The following is a 16,351-nucleotide window of genomic DNA, read 5'->3' as shown; positions in this document are numbered from 1 at the left end:
ATGATGCTAAAGTGGTCTCTGTCTTTGTGAAGTACCTTAGGAGCCTACCTCAAGTTCTTTCTTTGAACTGCCATTTGGGAGAATCAAAGGGACTTTCTGTTCTGGTAAAATTGGATGAGAGGTGAGTACAAGCAGGCAAAGAGCTGGCAAGTAGGGACATAAAGATCCTTCTGTTTGCTGGCTGGTTTCTTCATTGACTCATTTAGTGCACATGCAGAGTACTGTAGTGACAAACCCCTATTCTGTAATCAGAGTGACCAGGTTCAAATCCCAGGTCTACTACCATCTATTAGCAGTGTAGACTTAGGCAATTTACTTGATCTCCACAAAACTCAGTTTACTTATTCCTAAAACGGGAGCAATAAATTTCCATCTCATAAGACTATTGTGAAGATTAAATGAAACAGTGTATATGAAAGAACAAGTATAGTATTTTGCATTGTAATCAAATAAAATTTTTGGTCAGTCATATCCAGTTATCTGGTTCAGAAGTCAAGATTTCTCTCTGTGTGTGACTTTTTCTGCCAAACTGGAAAGGAACTCTGGGCAGTGATAGGAATTTGTGTCACCATGGAAACATAAACACCATGCCTAAGCCGGATGCCCATCGTTTCTAAAGACAAATGCTCTCCTGGATTTGTTCTGATTTTTTCAAGTGACTTCCACTCTTGATTTAATCAAAGAAGGAATTCTATCTGAAAGATGGAATTGAATAAAGAGACCAAACTCCAAGTAGCTATTAAGACCCCCCATTATGAATTTAGAGCCTGTGGATCCTGTCGATCCTAGAGCTTATAAAGCAATGGACCCCAATCTTTCCAGAAGCTGGCGTATATGGTGTAGGATGGGATGGATGGATCACATTGCATCTGTGAATGCCAGCTAAAAGGACGGTGTAGCTCTGAAATGATTGATTAACGTTAATTAGTAATAATGGCAGCTGGCATTTTCTCAATACCTACCAACGGCCAAGCACTGTTCTAATTTCTTTTAGAGGGAAATTAAATTTAATCCTCACAATAATTCTATGAAATAGATCCCATTTTATAAGGAGTTCGTCCAGAGTCATGTGACCAAGAGGTGAAAGAACCAGGCTTTGGATGCAGGGAGTCTACTGTGAGAGATGATGGTCCTAACCTCCAGGCTATAGCGAGAGTAGGGGAGTACTCAGCTCACTACTCTGTGGATCAGCAGAACATAGAAGAATCCCTCCATTCAAAATTCTCTTCAGAACTTTCAGTCTGAGTCTTCAGGACCACCCTGAGAGGAAGGCATTTTTGTCCTCATCTCACACAGAAAGAAATTTGAGTAGAGATAACAATGACTTTCCCAAGAGCTAACGCTAGCTATGGGCTCTTTCTACTATACCAGACTGCTTTTCAAGCTCTTTGAGTACTGCCCAAGACACAGAATATCAAAGAACTGTCTGAGTATCCTGGTAAATTTGTGTTTCAGTGGATTCTATGGAAAGGTTTTTGGAAAATCTCATCAAAAAACAAACAGAGTCCTCAGGAGGTCAGAACGAGCAACACCCCCAAGGGCCATGGCCCACAGTGGTGAACCAAGGGCTGGCATAGAAGCAGATGCCAAGGCTCTCAGAACCAGGCCAGTATGGGGCCAGGAGGGAATCTGATAGCTGAGAGCAGAGGAATGAGACTCATAAACAGAAGGTCTGTCTCCTAAGAAATTCTGATTCCCCGTTCTGCTGTGTTCTTAACCCACTTTCTAGAGATGGAGCTATCAGGTATTAAGATATGGGGGCAGTGAGCCAAGAGGGCAAGTCTAGAACCCTAAGAGACAGAGGTCGAGGAGTGAATCCCCATCTCTGCCTACCTCCCCAAACCTCTCTACCTGCCACCTCGCTGGGCACTCCTTACATCTGTGTGAGGAGGTATAATTTCATAATATTTTCCTTCCATTCAGGCAGATAGGCCAGGCTGGTAGCCACTTCCTTCTGGATAGGCCAGGCCCAGGCCTCAAAGAATGGAGCCAGATTCTTCTGCACTTGGTGGGAGAACATCTTCACCCACAGATTCATTTTGTCCACATTGTCTGTGGGCAAGTTGGTCTGGCTCCTATACTCAGTGAAGAGACGGATGAATGGCTCCCAACCAAAGGCCTCCTGTAGCTGGGGAGAGAAAGCAGCAGCAGAAAGAGACATTTAATCCACAGAAGGAAGACCCAACATACACTGTAATCAATTAATATAATGTATTTAACCCCTAAAACACTGGCTTTATTTCTGTCAGTGGTCGTCTCTGCAGTTCTCGCTGTTGGCCTCATGGGCTACTCTGTCTTATCTCAGTAGGGCGTCTGAGTGAGCACCATGCTCAGCTCAGAGCAGACAGATGCTTGTGGTAATCCCTGTTAGGATTAGTATCAGTATTTACCACCTATGTCATTATTCATGTAGCTCACTCCATCGTCAAAGTGTCAGCAGGGTAGCACACAAGGATTTAAAACTGGCCCAAGTGAAAAAAATCCTTGTATGTTTCACAGCTGCAACGTTAAGCCCCCCAAACTGGGGAACTGTCCCTCTCTCCCTTACCCTGACATAACCTGCATCAGTCACAGGTCTGTGCCAATCTGCAAGGCTTCTGATGTGGCCTCTCGGAAAAAAATGTGAGTTCGCTAGAAACACAAGATGATGTAGAGTCTAGGTGGATGGAATGAAGTTAAGTAAAACAGATTTTAGGAAAAAGCAGTTGTCCCAAGGCCACAGGGCGTAGCCCATGCGAGGCCTGGTTATGGCTCTTTACAGTTAAGACGACACTAGCAGTTCTCTGAAACACCGTTAGCTGGATTTCACAGGTGAGCAGCTTTTGTCCCTGGGGTGAAAAGGCCCAGGAAAGAGACTATAGAGTCTCCGGGCAGTTTCGCTCTCATTCCCAGGGCAGTGGGTACACACGGAGAGGTATTTGGGCAGGTGGAAGAATCCGGCTGGAGAGTGAGTTCCAGAATCCCAGGTGGTAGACTCTGCATGGTGGCCTGGGAACTGCTCCAGGGACTGGGGCGAGGGAACTGGGGTGCCGTACAGTCATTCAAAGGCAGAGGCAACCTCATGTGGAGACCAGTGAGGCATCTTGGATTGCTTCTGAGGGAGAAACTGAGGCAGTTTCTAAGGGAAAAATGGGTCCATCCTGTGACAAGTGGTTGGGGGGTGGGGGGAATGGGCAGGATGTTTGGTGTGAGATAGCTATTTCATGACATGGTTTGGCTTCAGTCTCTGGTAAGTCTGGCTTTAAAGCCAGCATGGTAACTGTATAGTACTGTCTTTGCCTCTGCTTTGGTGCTTTCATGAATGTCCTCAAAATCATCATGTGAGGGTATGGCTAGGACAATTAAGTCCACTTTGGGGTCCCCACAGTGGGGTCTCCCCATCCCCATCCCTTCTTGCCCAGTACCTGTAGATACGTTTCCAGGGCAGTCCACGCATTCCAGTTTTTCACATTGGGACCCTTGCCCAGGTAGATTCGGACTCTCTTCTCCCGAACTGGGGGCCACAGAGCAATATTGGCGCGACCTCGAGGGATGCCCAAGACTGTTTCATGCACATAAACACACCACAGATTGCAGGTGGCCTCGGTGGTGTGGGGGGGGAACTCCCACTCCTGCCGCTGCTGGTTGCGGCCGAGCTCATGGACGGGGCCCCACAGCCCCTTGGTTCTGATCAGCTTCTCATTGATGAGCTCTTGCACAGATTCCAGATGGCACATGATGGGGTACCCCGCATGCATCCAGCCTGGGAATGCAGGAGGGAGGAAGAGGGGTTAGAACACACCCTCCTGTCTTTACCAAGACTACCAGAACCCCGTAATGCTCAGAAGGGCAATCCACACTGACCCACCAGGACTCTCCACCATCTTCTCTTTCTGTAACTGTGCCTCCCCCTCCCTCTGACCTGAGAGGAGTGGGACTGGTGCACCTTACAAACAATCCTTCACATTACTCTTCAGCTTTTCCACTTTTCTTGAGGGTGTCCTGTCTTGTGAACCTGCCTCATGATACTCTTTTCTCAATATGGAGAACTCTTGGATGGTGATTTCCCTTTTTCATTACTTAGATACAGTGTTGCCCACATTGATGCTATTTTATTGTAATCATCTCTGTAAGGCAAGAAAACTGGGGTCTAAAGAAATTTCCATCGTTTTCTCATTTCCACACCCCTGATTTGTTAGGCTCTTGACCCACTGGCAGAGATCTCTTCTTTCCGTGTCTTGTCAATGTTGTGTCCAACAACTGTGACCTGGGGCGAGACCCCCCCACCCCTTTTACTTTCTCCTTGAAGTCCCCGATGGGATCCCTGTGAAATCCTAGCACTTTGTTCCTATGCTATTCCAGCTATTGGAAGACACCCCTTGACATGCCAACTTAGATTGTTCATAATTTCACATACTGCTCGCGCACATTCCACAGCCTGCTTTCCTCCGGTCCCATAATCCCATCGTACTTCCTTATGCCATCAAAATATTACTTTAGAAAGTGTCTGTTGGAGGTGCACACGATCTATTACTTAACCATTCCATACTGTTAGACACTTAGGTATTTTCCAATTTTTTGATTGGGGGATTTGGCTGAGTCTATTTTTTTAAAATACATTATTTCCCCCCTTTAAGACTTATATCTTCTATGTCTTGCTAGAAAAACATTTTTACCGTGTTGGCTGCCTGCTGCATGGCTGTTGAGGAAAGGGAAGGCCATTAGGGGCAGCATGCACAGAGCACCCACCCACTGAGATCTGCACGTCAGCAACGATCCTCTGAGGCAGACGCAGAGGGAAGGGCTCGGCCCCCAGCCGTGCCACAGCCTGCATCACCTCGTCCCAGAGGCGAAGCAGCGGCTCGGGGTTCTCCAGCGTTCGGAGGTTAGCGGTTGGCACTGTCAGAATGATGTTGTCCGTAGCCAGCTCTCCCCAGGGACCTGGATTCTCCTGGATGCGTCTCTTCCACTCCTCCTGGGAGGTCTCCCCTGGGAAGAGAGGCCACAGAGCTTGAAACTCACTTTCCCAAATCCCTTATGTTAAAACATCCAACTTGAACCCCAGGAAGAGAACACTGAGGTCATGAGTGACCATATCGCCCCTTTTATCCTTCTTCTAGGAAGTCTCCAAGAATGTGGTTTGGTCTTCATCTCCTTGGCCCCAGCGCTGAAAATAAGGAAACTTAGCTTCCTCCCCTCTACCAGCCCAGAGTTTCTCTCTTCCTACAGCAAACAGCCCCAGATGATCTCCTGACCCAACTCTCCCACTCCCTTGGGGTTCACCGCACAGTTCCCACTCACCCAGCTTATAGTATGGGGCATGCACAGCCCCCTTCACAGTGATGGGCACAGAGCCCAGTTTGCTGCTCTGTGGCACGATGATATAGAGCAGGCCGCCCCAGAGGCAGGTAATGGACTTGGTGGGCTTGTCCAAGCAGCACCGGTTAATCACGAGCGGACCTCGGAACAGCTTGCTGGCTCTGGTCAGGTCATCCGTGTGGCAGCCGATCTGTATCTGAACAGAGAGATCCCCCCACCAAAGTCACCTCAGGTGTGTGTAGGTGGAAAGGGAGGGCTTCCAGGAGGTGGGGACAGGAAAGGTCACTGGGCCATGAACCCGTGCTAGCCCATGCCAGTCCATCATTCTTCGGGGCTGTTGTGGACCGAATCGTGTGTAAATGTCCTCCCAGGAGCTCCACACAAGGTCGTATTGAGATGCACATTGACTAATACTGAGTATTAGTACTAGTAATACTGAGACTAGTACATGAGTAGCACATGGACTAATACTGAGGAGGGCTGACTCCCACACAGGGCCCCTAGGGGTCTCTGAAACCCACAGAATCCTGGGTTGCCTACTTTGTTGTGGTGACTGGTCATCTTGGGAATGGGGCAGAGGGGTCTTACGGACTTTGGCCCTTTGCTGACTGCAGAAGAGCCTCAGGGGGAGGCAGTGTGACAGGCTCATGAACTGGAGGGAGGATTCAGTTCCTCCCATTGGCCAGGTCCCCCCTCCTGGGCCCATGGAGTGGCTCCTGTACTGGGTGGAGTCCTGGGATTGTTCTCCCAGGTTTATGCTAAACAGGTTCCAGAACAAGAGCACAGAACAGACCTTACCTGTCACAACGACTCTCCAGGGGGACAGAGCAGAATGGCTACTTAATTTTCAAACAGAGTGTGTGCATGGGTGTGAAAGTGATGGAGCTGGAGGGAGACTGGGGGAGCAAGGAACAGTCTTCAGTGTCATAGGAAAGAGGAAGAAAGACCTCGCTCTCCAGTGGGGGATTGGACAGGCATAGAAAGGGAACTGAGATGGACTGAACACTTCTGTGTGCCAAGGCACTCTCCATTTGGTGCCTCTTATTTTTTTAGTTTTGAAAACATTTTATTATTATTTTTTAAAGCAGGCTCCACACCCAACGTGGAGCTTGAACTCGTGACCCTGAGATTAAGGGACATATGCTCTACTGACTGAGCCAGTCAGGCACCCATTTGGTGCCTTTCTTATTCTCCACTCTGGGACAGAAGAGAAAAGCACAAAAACTTAAGAGCCAGGAGTTGGTTAGGTTTGAGTCCTGGGCTCTGAAATGTATTATATCTATTGGCTGATTGATTGGAGTAATCGTGGACACACGTTAACATTAGTTTCAGGTGTACTAGATATTTTCAATCTACCCACACCCACAGCTCAGTTGTCTCATCCTTAAAATGGGGTAAAAGTACATGCCCCAGGTTGCCAACAGGGTTTTTATGAGGATCAAAAAAGACGGTGACCGTAAGAGCAAGAACATTTGGGTTCTATGTCAAGTGGAGATGGGGTACGGCCTTACCTTCAGATCAACGGAGGCAGCGGCTTCAGGCAGCGAGACCTCTATAATCTGCCTTCCAGGAATGTAGAGCCCGGTGCTCATCCAGCAATATCTGGTGCCTGCCAAAGCATGGGAAGGGCTGACTTTATCCCTCCTCTGTGACACCATCTCCATCCCGCTCTGCACAGCTCTCTCCCTTCATGCTGTCCTGACTCAACTCTTGCAACTGTTACCTAAAGCCCCCACCCCCATCTCCTTGAAAGTGCATGGCCAAGAGTGGAGATGGCAAGTGGCGATGAAGTCATCAGGCCCCACTCCCGCAGTCCCCACGCTGAGCACTCCACCCCCAGGGCACCCCACACTGAGCGCTTTGTCCCCTCCCCATTCAGTACCTGGATTGTTACAGTTGACCTCTACGGTGATAGGAGACTCCGAGGGGCGCAGATAAGGGCTGCTGTACATGTCTTCAATTTCTGGCACTAACAGAGAGAGGTCACTTCCAGAGTGGGCCAAGCCAGTGGCCAGGGAAAGCATAGCCCCCCTGCAGCAGTCATTGATAACAGGGTTCTCTCGGGTTGCGACTGGGAGCCGATAACGACTCAGCAGCTTCCTCAGGAGCCGATGCACAGACATATATGCAGGGATCTCTTCGGCGGGGATCTGCAGGAAAGCTGCACCGTCTGGCCCCAGCTTGGCCAACCAGCCCTTTTCCACGTTCCCTCTTTTCCTGCCCATTATGACTTGGAACTCGGCCAGAGTGGTGCGGAAGTGATAGGTCCTTATTCCTGCTTTAGGCGTACGGAAGGGCCCTGGATTAAGGCTTTGGCTTGTGATGCTGATGCCAAAGGGGTTGAGGAGGAGGTTTCCTGGGAACCGAGCCAAAGGAGACACTCCAGGATTCTTGAAGGCCCACCACCACGCTTGGGCTCCAACAAACAATCCCCCACCCTCAGCTACAAACTCCTGCAGCTCTTTGACCCCCACATCACTCACGGGTTCAAAGCAATAGACACTCGCATCACTGGTCAGATGGGGCTCAATGCTGGTGTCTATGCCCCCCACTGCGAGCAAGCCGCTCAGTGTCCTGAGTTCCGTCTGCACCACAATCTTGCCTCGGCGGCCCCCATCCAGCCAGCGAACAGCATTGAGCAGAAAGGGGCCCAGTTTTCCCACGGTGAATAATACCTTGTGGCCAGTCACAACCACCCGGCCCCGGCCATAGCGAGCAGCCGCTATGACACAGCCATGGTAGGAATCTAACCCCAGGGGAAAGGCTAGAGCCCCGTGCACGAGAAGCTGGGAGGGGAAGCAATCCGAGTTGCTGATGTCCAGCTCTGAAATCCCATGCAGGAGCTCCTCTCTGTCCTCGGAGAGATCATCTTCACAGCTGCAAAAGATACAGGTGTTCTCTGTTAAAGGAGTGATCACATAAAGCTCTGAGAAGAGCAAGTGTCAGCTTTACTAATATGATCACTTTTAGGTCTCGGGGGAGAGCTGGGAGAGCAAAGTAGACAAATCTGACCTCACTGGGTGTGCAGGCTGGTCTGAGGGAAGACAGAGGGACATCTATTCTGCTCTGCTCCTTCTTAGAATGCAAATGCTCCAAAGGAAATCTCATAGGAAGCCCTGCTGTGTTTACCCAGTATCATGTCTTAGCTGTTCTAGATTTAAGTGTTCATTTTAGCCTTTTGGGCATTATATAAATAACTGAATGGGCAATCATGTTTTCATTCTTATAAAGATTATTTATAAATTTTATGCAGCCAATTTTCAAGTAAAGTCAACGGAGGGCTGAGTTGGTGGCACCACTGAAGAATCATTATTATTTCAAAAGTTGGGGCAGGGGAGCTGGCTGGCTTCAACTCTAGTGGAGACCCTCTTGTTACCTGAACCCAAAGGACTGACTACACCCAAACTCCACCTATTCATGGATGGCTTACAGGAGGCCCATATCCATGCTATAAGGTGTTTCTCAGTCCATTTAGGCCTGTCTGTGGGCATCAAACCCCTGTAAGAAGACCTCAGGACACCCATATCCCCCAAATGGGAGATGCAGCTCTGGGTACCTAGTGGGATCATTAGGGGGGAAGAGATAGAGTGACCTCTAAAACCTGGAGATCCCAGAACTGGCTATGCCACTTTTGTTAGGTAAACATTGGCAACATACAGCCAGAAGGCAGTGCATGCAAACACTGGACAATGGGAGTCAGGTAGACAGCATCACTGTGTGTCTGTGTTGTGCTCTCTGTGGCTGCAAGAACCCCAGTTAACTGAAGGGAAACTGTAGTGCTCTTAGTAGGTATGATCCTTTCCTGAAGACAAAGGTATCACCCCACGAGTGACTCTCCTGCTCCTCGAAGCACTAACCAGTGAAATCATTCAACTGGCTCTTCTTGCTCTGATTCAAGTTTACTGAACCACCTTGTGATGATAATCTCGCTTCTGATGATCATCTGCCTACACAAAGAAGTCAGGGGCCAGGTCAAGCAGAATATTCTAGTTCTGTGACGTATCTATTTCTCAAGCAACATCTTGTACAGTCTATCTTTAATTTGGTGATTCTAAATTTAAAAATATTAATTTTAAAAAATTTTATTACTTTGTACCTGTATACAAAATTAAAAGAAAACATGTTTTAATTCTCATAAGGGGTTCTGTTTATAAATTTCATGCAATTAGTTGTTTGACAACCAAGTGAGTGAAAAGGTAAGCTACTATGTTTTAGATTAATACACTGGCATCAAGGTTTCTACACTGGCCTATTATGATAAGGTGGGTGATACTGAATGGGCAAACTTGAGGCCCAGACACCAAATCACTAGCATATCATCTAGACAATGACCCTAGGTAAGGTCCTGTTCATGCTTAGCCGGGGGCACCCTCAAAAACATCTGTTTTCTAATAGCCATGTTATTTCTAATAGCCATGACTTTGGTACGGGGAAGAGAAATTTTTGTTTCATAAAAAATGACTTTTTTCTGAAAAAAATCTGAACTGGAATTTTTACTTTTCTTTCCCATTCTCTTCTGAAATGAAACAGAATTTTTAAAATCAGAATAAATCCATGATTGCACTGAGTTGTGAAAAGGGCACAATCAGTAAACTGGGTTAGTGACAATTTATTGAAAATATAAATCAAATGGAATAAGACTGATCAGAAACCCATAAGCACAGAAGAATCTGTAACTGCATAGATGTGAAAGAAAAAGATCAAGAAAAAAAGAATAGGGATTATGAGAAAATACTGAGATAATTATTACTGAGAAAATATACTTCCATAACCAATAATAATCAACCTAGAATTTCAATGCCATTTAGCATTTAAATAAACAATAATCAGCAAATATTTGATGAAAAGTAACAGCATGAAAGAGAAGCACCAAAATAACCTGAGAAAACCAACCCCCAATGAAGTAATAGTGATAGATGAAGCGCACTCCTATTGTACATCCTGTGGGTTTGGACAAAGGCATGACATGTACCCATACTTACGGTATCACACAGAGTATCTTCACTGCCCTAAACATACTCCATGTTCTGCCTATTCATCTTCTCATCCCACCCCTGGCAACCACTGATCTTTTTTACTGTCTCCGTAGTTTTGCCTTTTCCAGACATCATCTAGTTGGAATCATGCATTTAATGTTCCTACCTGTTTGTTCATGGGTTATTGGCTCATTTCTTTTTAGCACTGAATAATACTCTTTGTCTGAACATACCACAAATGTATTCACTTTCTGAAGGACATCTTAGTTGTTTCCATGTTTTTGCAGTTATGAACAAAACTGCTACAAGCAGGTTTTTGTGTGGATGTAACTCATTTGCATAAATAGCAAGGAGTGTGATTGCTGGATCCTATCGTAACAGCAGTTTAGTTTTATAAGAAACTGCTAAACTGTCTTCCCGTGGCTGTACCATTTTGCATTCCCATCAGCAGTGAATGAAGAGTTCCTGAGGCTCCACATCCTCATCAGCATTTGGTGGTATCTGTGTTTTGAATTTTCAGTTTACTGACATCTCGTTTTATTTTGCATTCCCTTGAGGACACATGATGTGATGTGTCTTTTCATATGATTATCTGACATCTGTACATCTTAGTGAGGTGTCTGTTAAGGTATTTGGACCATTTTTTAATTGGATTGTTTATTATTTTAAGATTTCTTTGTATATTTTAGATAATAATCTTTTATCAGATGTGCCTTTTGCAAAAATTTCCTCCCAGTCTGTGGCTTGCCTTCTTATTCTCTTGACATTGTCTTTTGCAGAGCAGAAGTTTTTAATTTTAATGCAGCCCAACCTATCAATTATTTTTTTCATGTATCTTTGGTATATCTAAAAAGTCATAGCCATATTCAAGGTTATCTAGGGCTTATTTCCTGTTACCTACTAGGAGTTTTATAGTTCTGTTTTACATTTATATATGTAATCTGTTTTGAGTTATTTTGTGAAAGCTATAAGGTCTGTGTCTAGATTCATTTTTTGTGGACATCCAGTTCCATCATCATTTTTGAAGACTTCTTTTGCTCCATTTTATGACCTTTCCTCCTTTGTCAAAGATCAGATGACCTTACTATGTGTGTCTATTTCTGGGCTCTCTACTCTGTTCAGTTCGTCTGTTCTTTCTCAAATACCACTCTTGATTACTGTAGCTGTATAGTAAGGCTTAGATAGTGTCCATCCTCCAACTTTGTTCTCCTCTAATACTGTGTTTAACATGCCAGTTTTGAAAAATCAGCTTCATTGACACATAAAATTCATTTAAAGTCTATATCTTGATGAGATTTTGTTACAATTATACACTGTGTAATCACAATAAAAATATATAGCATTTCCATCACCACAGAAAACTACCTTTTGTCCCATTTCAGTCGATCCAGTCCTCAAGCAACCACTGACATGCTTGCTTTCAGCGTAGATGAGATCAGCCTTTTCTAAACTTTCATCTACATGGAATCATAAAGTATATCCTCTCGTGTTTGGCTTCTTCCACTCAAAATACATTTTTGAGAGTAATCCATGTTATTAAGCCTATCAGTTATCCATTCCTTTTTATTGCTGAGTAGTATGCCGCTGGGTAGATAGACATCCCACATTTTGTTCATCCATTCATCTGTTGATGAATATTTAGGTAGTAACTTCCAGTGTGAGGCTTGCTACCATGAACATTCATACATAAAATTTTTGTGTGGACATGTTTTCCTTTCTCCTGGATAAATGCTTAGGAATGAGACGGTTGAGTAGTATGGTAAGAGTAGGTTTACATTTATAAGAAATTGCCAAACTGTTTTCCAAAGTAGTTGTATCATTGTACACTCCCAACAGCAATGTAGGAGATTTCCAGTGGCTCCACATTCTTGCGAACTCTTTGTGAATCATTTTAGGGACAATTCTAGTGGGGGGGGGGGGGTGTGTATCATATCTAATTGTGATTTTAATTTGCATTTCTCTGATGACTAATGATGTTAAGAATCTTTTCATGGGCTTATTGTCCTTTCATCATTTATCTTCTGTAAAGTATGTTAAAATATTTTTTTTAAATATTTTATTTCTTTATTTGACAGAGAGAGAGGTCACAAGTAGGCAGAGAGGCAGGCAGAGAGAGGGGGAGAAACAGGCTCCCCACTGAGCAGAGAGCCCGATGCGGGGCTCGATCCCAGGACCCTGAGATCATGACCTGAGCCAAAGGCAGAGGCTTAAACCACTGAGCCACCCAAGCGCCCCTGTTAAAATATTTTTTTAACTAGATTGTTTATCTTCTTATTGAGTGTAAGAGTTCTCTATGTATTCTAAATGCAAGTCCATTGTCAGATGTAAGTACTGCAAATAATTTTTCTAGTCTGTAGACTGCCTTTTTGTTTTCTTAACACTGTCTATTGAATTGCAGAAGTTATTAAAAAATTTTTGATGAAGCTCAATTTATCAATCTTTTCCTCTTATGGCTCTTCTACTTTTTGTGTCCTCTCTAGGCCATCTTTGCCTACACTAAGGTCACAGATAATCTCTCCTGTGCATTCATTTAGAAGTTTTTAACAAACAAACAAAAAAAAATAGAAGTTTTTGAATTTTAGTCTCTGCATTTTGATCCAGATCTTCTGAATTATTTGTTTTATATGGAGTGGCATAAACATCAAGATTCACTTTTTCTCCATAAGGGTGTCCATTTATTCCAGAACCATATGTTGAAAAGATTATCTTTTCCTCATAGAATTACCTTGGCACCTTTGGCAAAAAATAATTGAGCATGGATCTGTGAGTCTATTTCTGAATCGTGTAGTCTGTTTCATTGATCTGCATCCCTATCCTTATACCAATACCATAGTATTTTGATTACTTTAGCTTTCTCATAAGCATTAAAATTGGGTTATGTTAGTTCCTTTCATTTGCATTAATTTTAGAGTCCATTTGAACGTTGGTTGGGATTATTGCATTGAATCTTTACGTCATTTGGGGGAAAGCTGACATCTTAAAAATACTGAGTGTTCTGATTCATTAATGTGGTGTATTTCTCCATTTCTTTAGGTCTTAATTTCAGTGACATTTTATAGTTTTCAGGGTATGGGTCTTGTAATATATTTTATTAACTTCATTAGTATTTCACAATTTTGTATCCTGTTTTAACTGATATTGTATTTTTTAATTTCAATTACCAATTTTTGGCTGCTAGTATACTAAAATGTAATTGATTGGGTCACCTGAGTTGCTCAGTTGGTTAAGTGTCTGCCTTTGACTCAGGTCATGATCCCTGAGTCCTGGGATCAAGCCCCGAATTAAGGCTCCCTGCTTGGTGGGGAGCCTGCTTCTCCCTCTGCTGTTCCCACTGCTTGTGCACGCACACGCGTGCACGTGCGCACACACACACACACACACATACTCTGTGTCAAATAAATACCATCTTTAAAAAAAATGTAGTTGATCTTTCTATATTGACCTTGTATCCTGCAACCTTGCTAAATTCAATTATAGCATTTTTTGTAGTTTTAAGGAATTTTTTACATAGATGATGGTGTTTTCTGCAAATAAACATAGGTTTACTTCTTAATTTTTCATCTCTGTGCCTTTTTTTTTACTTGCCTTACTGCACTGGCTGGGACCTTTGGTACAATGTTGAATAACAGCAGTGAGAGCAGGTATCCTTTCTTGTCTTGTTTTCAACCTTAGGGTATTTCACCATTAAACATGTTCTTAGCCATAGCTTTTTCAAAGATGGCTCATCATATGGTAGAAGTTCCTTTTTATTTCTAAATAAGATATTGTCATGATTTGGTATTGAATGCTGTCAAATCCTTGTTTGTGTGTGTGTGTGTGTGCATGTATTGAATTACATGGTTTTCTCATTTGTTCTATTAATTTGGTGAATTACTTCCATGTTAGAATGTTAAAACAGCCATGCATTTCTAGGTTAAGTCATACCTGGTCATGATGTAATAACCCTTCTATAGATCCCTTTAATTCTTTCTCTTCTTTTTTGGTAATTTCAGTGTTCCAAAATTCATTGTTTATGCACTACACCCAGTGCTCCATGCAATACGTGCCCTCCATAATACCCACCACCAGGCTCACCCAATCCCCCACCCCCAACCCCTCCAAAACCCTCAGGTTATTTCTCAGAGTCCACAGTCTCTCATGGTTCATCTCCCCCTCTGATTTCCCCCGACTCACTTCTCCTCTCCATCTCCCAATGTCCTTCGTGTTATTCCTTATGCTCCACAAGTAAGTGAAACCATATGATAACTGACTCTCTGCTTGACTTATTTCACTCAGCATAATCTCTTCTAGTCCCATCCATGTTGATACAAAAGTCTGATATTCATCCTTTCTGATGGCGGCATAATACTCCATTGTATAGATTGACCATATCTTTTTTATCAGATGCCCTGTTGAAGGGCATCTTGGCTCTTTTCACAGTTTGGTGACTGGCCATTGCTGCTATGAACATTGGGGTACAGATGGCCCTTCTTTTTACTACATCTGCATCTTTGGGGTAAATACCCAGTAGTGCAATTGCAGGGTCATAGGTTAGCTCTATTTTTAATTTCTTAAGGAATCTCCACACTGTTTTCCAAAGTGGCTTTAATTCTTTTTACAATATTTTGTTAAAAATGTTTGCATCTTTGTTCCTGAGGGATATTGTTCTTTAGTTTTCTTGCAGTGTCTTTCTCTGGCTTTGGCATCAGAGAAAAACTGGTTTAATAAATCAAGTTGCAAAAATTTTCCTCCTTTTCTACTTTCTTTAAGGGTTTATGTTGGGTTAGTATTATTTGTTCTTTGAATATTTGATATAATGCATCAGTGAAGCTATCTAGATGTGAAGTTTTCCTTATTGGGACTTTTTTTTCATTGTTGTTGGTTTTAAACAAAATTTTTATTTTAAGATTAAAAAAAACATAAAAATTGCAAATATAGTACCAAGTTATATACGCCCTTCACCCAGTTTTCCTAATGTTAGCATGTTAACAATCGTGGTATGTTTGCCAAAACTAAAGTTAAAACTGGTAAAATGCTATTAACTCCAAACTTTAGAAATTTCATCAGTTTTCCCACCAACATTTTCTAAGATCCAAACCAGGAAACCACATTGTATTTAGTATTGGGATGTTTTAAAATACAATTCCAACTCATTTAACATATATTTTCTTTTTCTTTTTGTGTCAATTTTAGTAGTTTGTCTCTCTCTGGAAATTTGTCCATTTCATTTAAGTTGTCAGATTCATTGGCATACAATTATAATATTCTTTTATTATCATATTATTATTATGTAGGATCTATATTAATCAACCATATTCTATTCCTAAAATTTTTCATTTGCATAATCTCTCTAGTTTTTGTGATCATTATATAGAGAGATTTATCACTTTTATTGATTTTTTTTCAACTAACCAGCTTTTGATTTTACTAATTTTCCCTATTGTTTTCTATTTCCTGTTTCATTGAATTCAGCTCTCATCTTTATTATCTTCTTATTCTTTCCACAAATTTTGGGTTTTCATTTTTGTTTAGCTTCCAAATATGTAAAACTTATGTCACTAAATTTAAACTTTGATCTTTTCTAATAAAAGCATTTATAAAAGGCATACTTTTCTCTTTAAGCACGACTTTAACTGCATTACACAAATTTTGACATGTTGTGTTTTCATTTTTATTCAGGTTAAAATATTTTCTAATTTCCTTTGTAACTTCTTTTTTGACTTGTAGGGTATTCATGTATTTTTTAACTTATAAATATTTAGATATAAAATTTAGATATTCAAGATATATTAGAAAATAACTTTATTGTATACTAATAGGTAAACTGTTAAGTAACTTATGAAAAAAATCCAACTGTGAAATGCTCTATAGCTATTCTGAAAGATGATGTATGTTTATCAGGTGCATATGGAAAAATGTTCAAGATACATTAAGTGAAAAATCAAGTTGCAGATCTCTCTCTGTTTCTCTTTCTGCTTCCCCAACTCTACCACCCCCCTCCCACTTACAAACACACATGCACACACACACACACACACACACACACACACACACAAACGGAAGAAAAGTCAGAAAAGATAGAGTCCAAACTCTGGGGA

The 16,351-nt window shown here is 42.7% G+C and overlaps 1 protein-coding gene across 4 annotated transcripts in view; it reads right to left on the bottom strand.

The window, feature by feature from the left end:
• Positions 1 to 16,351, bottom strand: part of TCAF1 (TRPM8 channel associated factor 1) — a 49,606-nt gene that overhangs the window by 2,554 nt on the left and 30,701 nt on the right. For 3 of the 4 annotated variants that reach the window (XM_046021002.1, XM_046021004.1, XM_046021003.1), the window contains exons 3-8: positions 7,181 to 8,175; positions 6,810 to 6,907; positions 5,281 to 5,494; positions 4,729 to 4,968; positions 3,405 to 3,742; positions 1,878 to 2,128 (exon numbers count right to left, since the gene is read on the bottom strand). In XM_046021002.1, the coding sequence (XP_045876958.1) occupies positions 1,878 to 2,128; positions 3,405 to 3,742; positions 4,729 to 4,968; positions 5,281 to 5,494; positions 6,810 to 6,907; positions 7,181 to 8,175 (2,136 nt within the window). Of the gene's footprint in view, positions 1 to 1,851; positions 2,129 to 3,404; positions 3,743 to 4,728; positions 4,969 to 5,280; positions 5,495 to 6,809; positions 6,908 to 7,180; positions 8,176 to 16,351 lie in introns of all 4 variants that reach the window. The other variant, XM_046021005.1, reaches the window with a different exon arrangement.

Source organism: Meles meles, chromosome 10 (assembly GCF_922984935.1).
Source record: "Meles meles chromosome 10, mMelMel3.1 paternal haplotype, whole genome shotgun sequence".
Taxonomy (NCBI): Eukaryota; Metazoa; Chordata; class Mammalia; order Carnivora; family Mustelidae; genus Meles; species Meles meles.
This window is presented reverse-complemented; position numbering and strand designations above follow the sequence as displayed.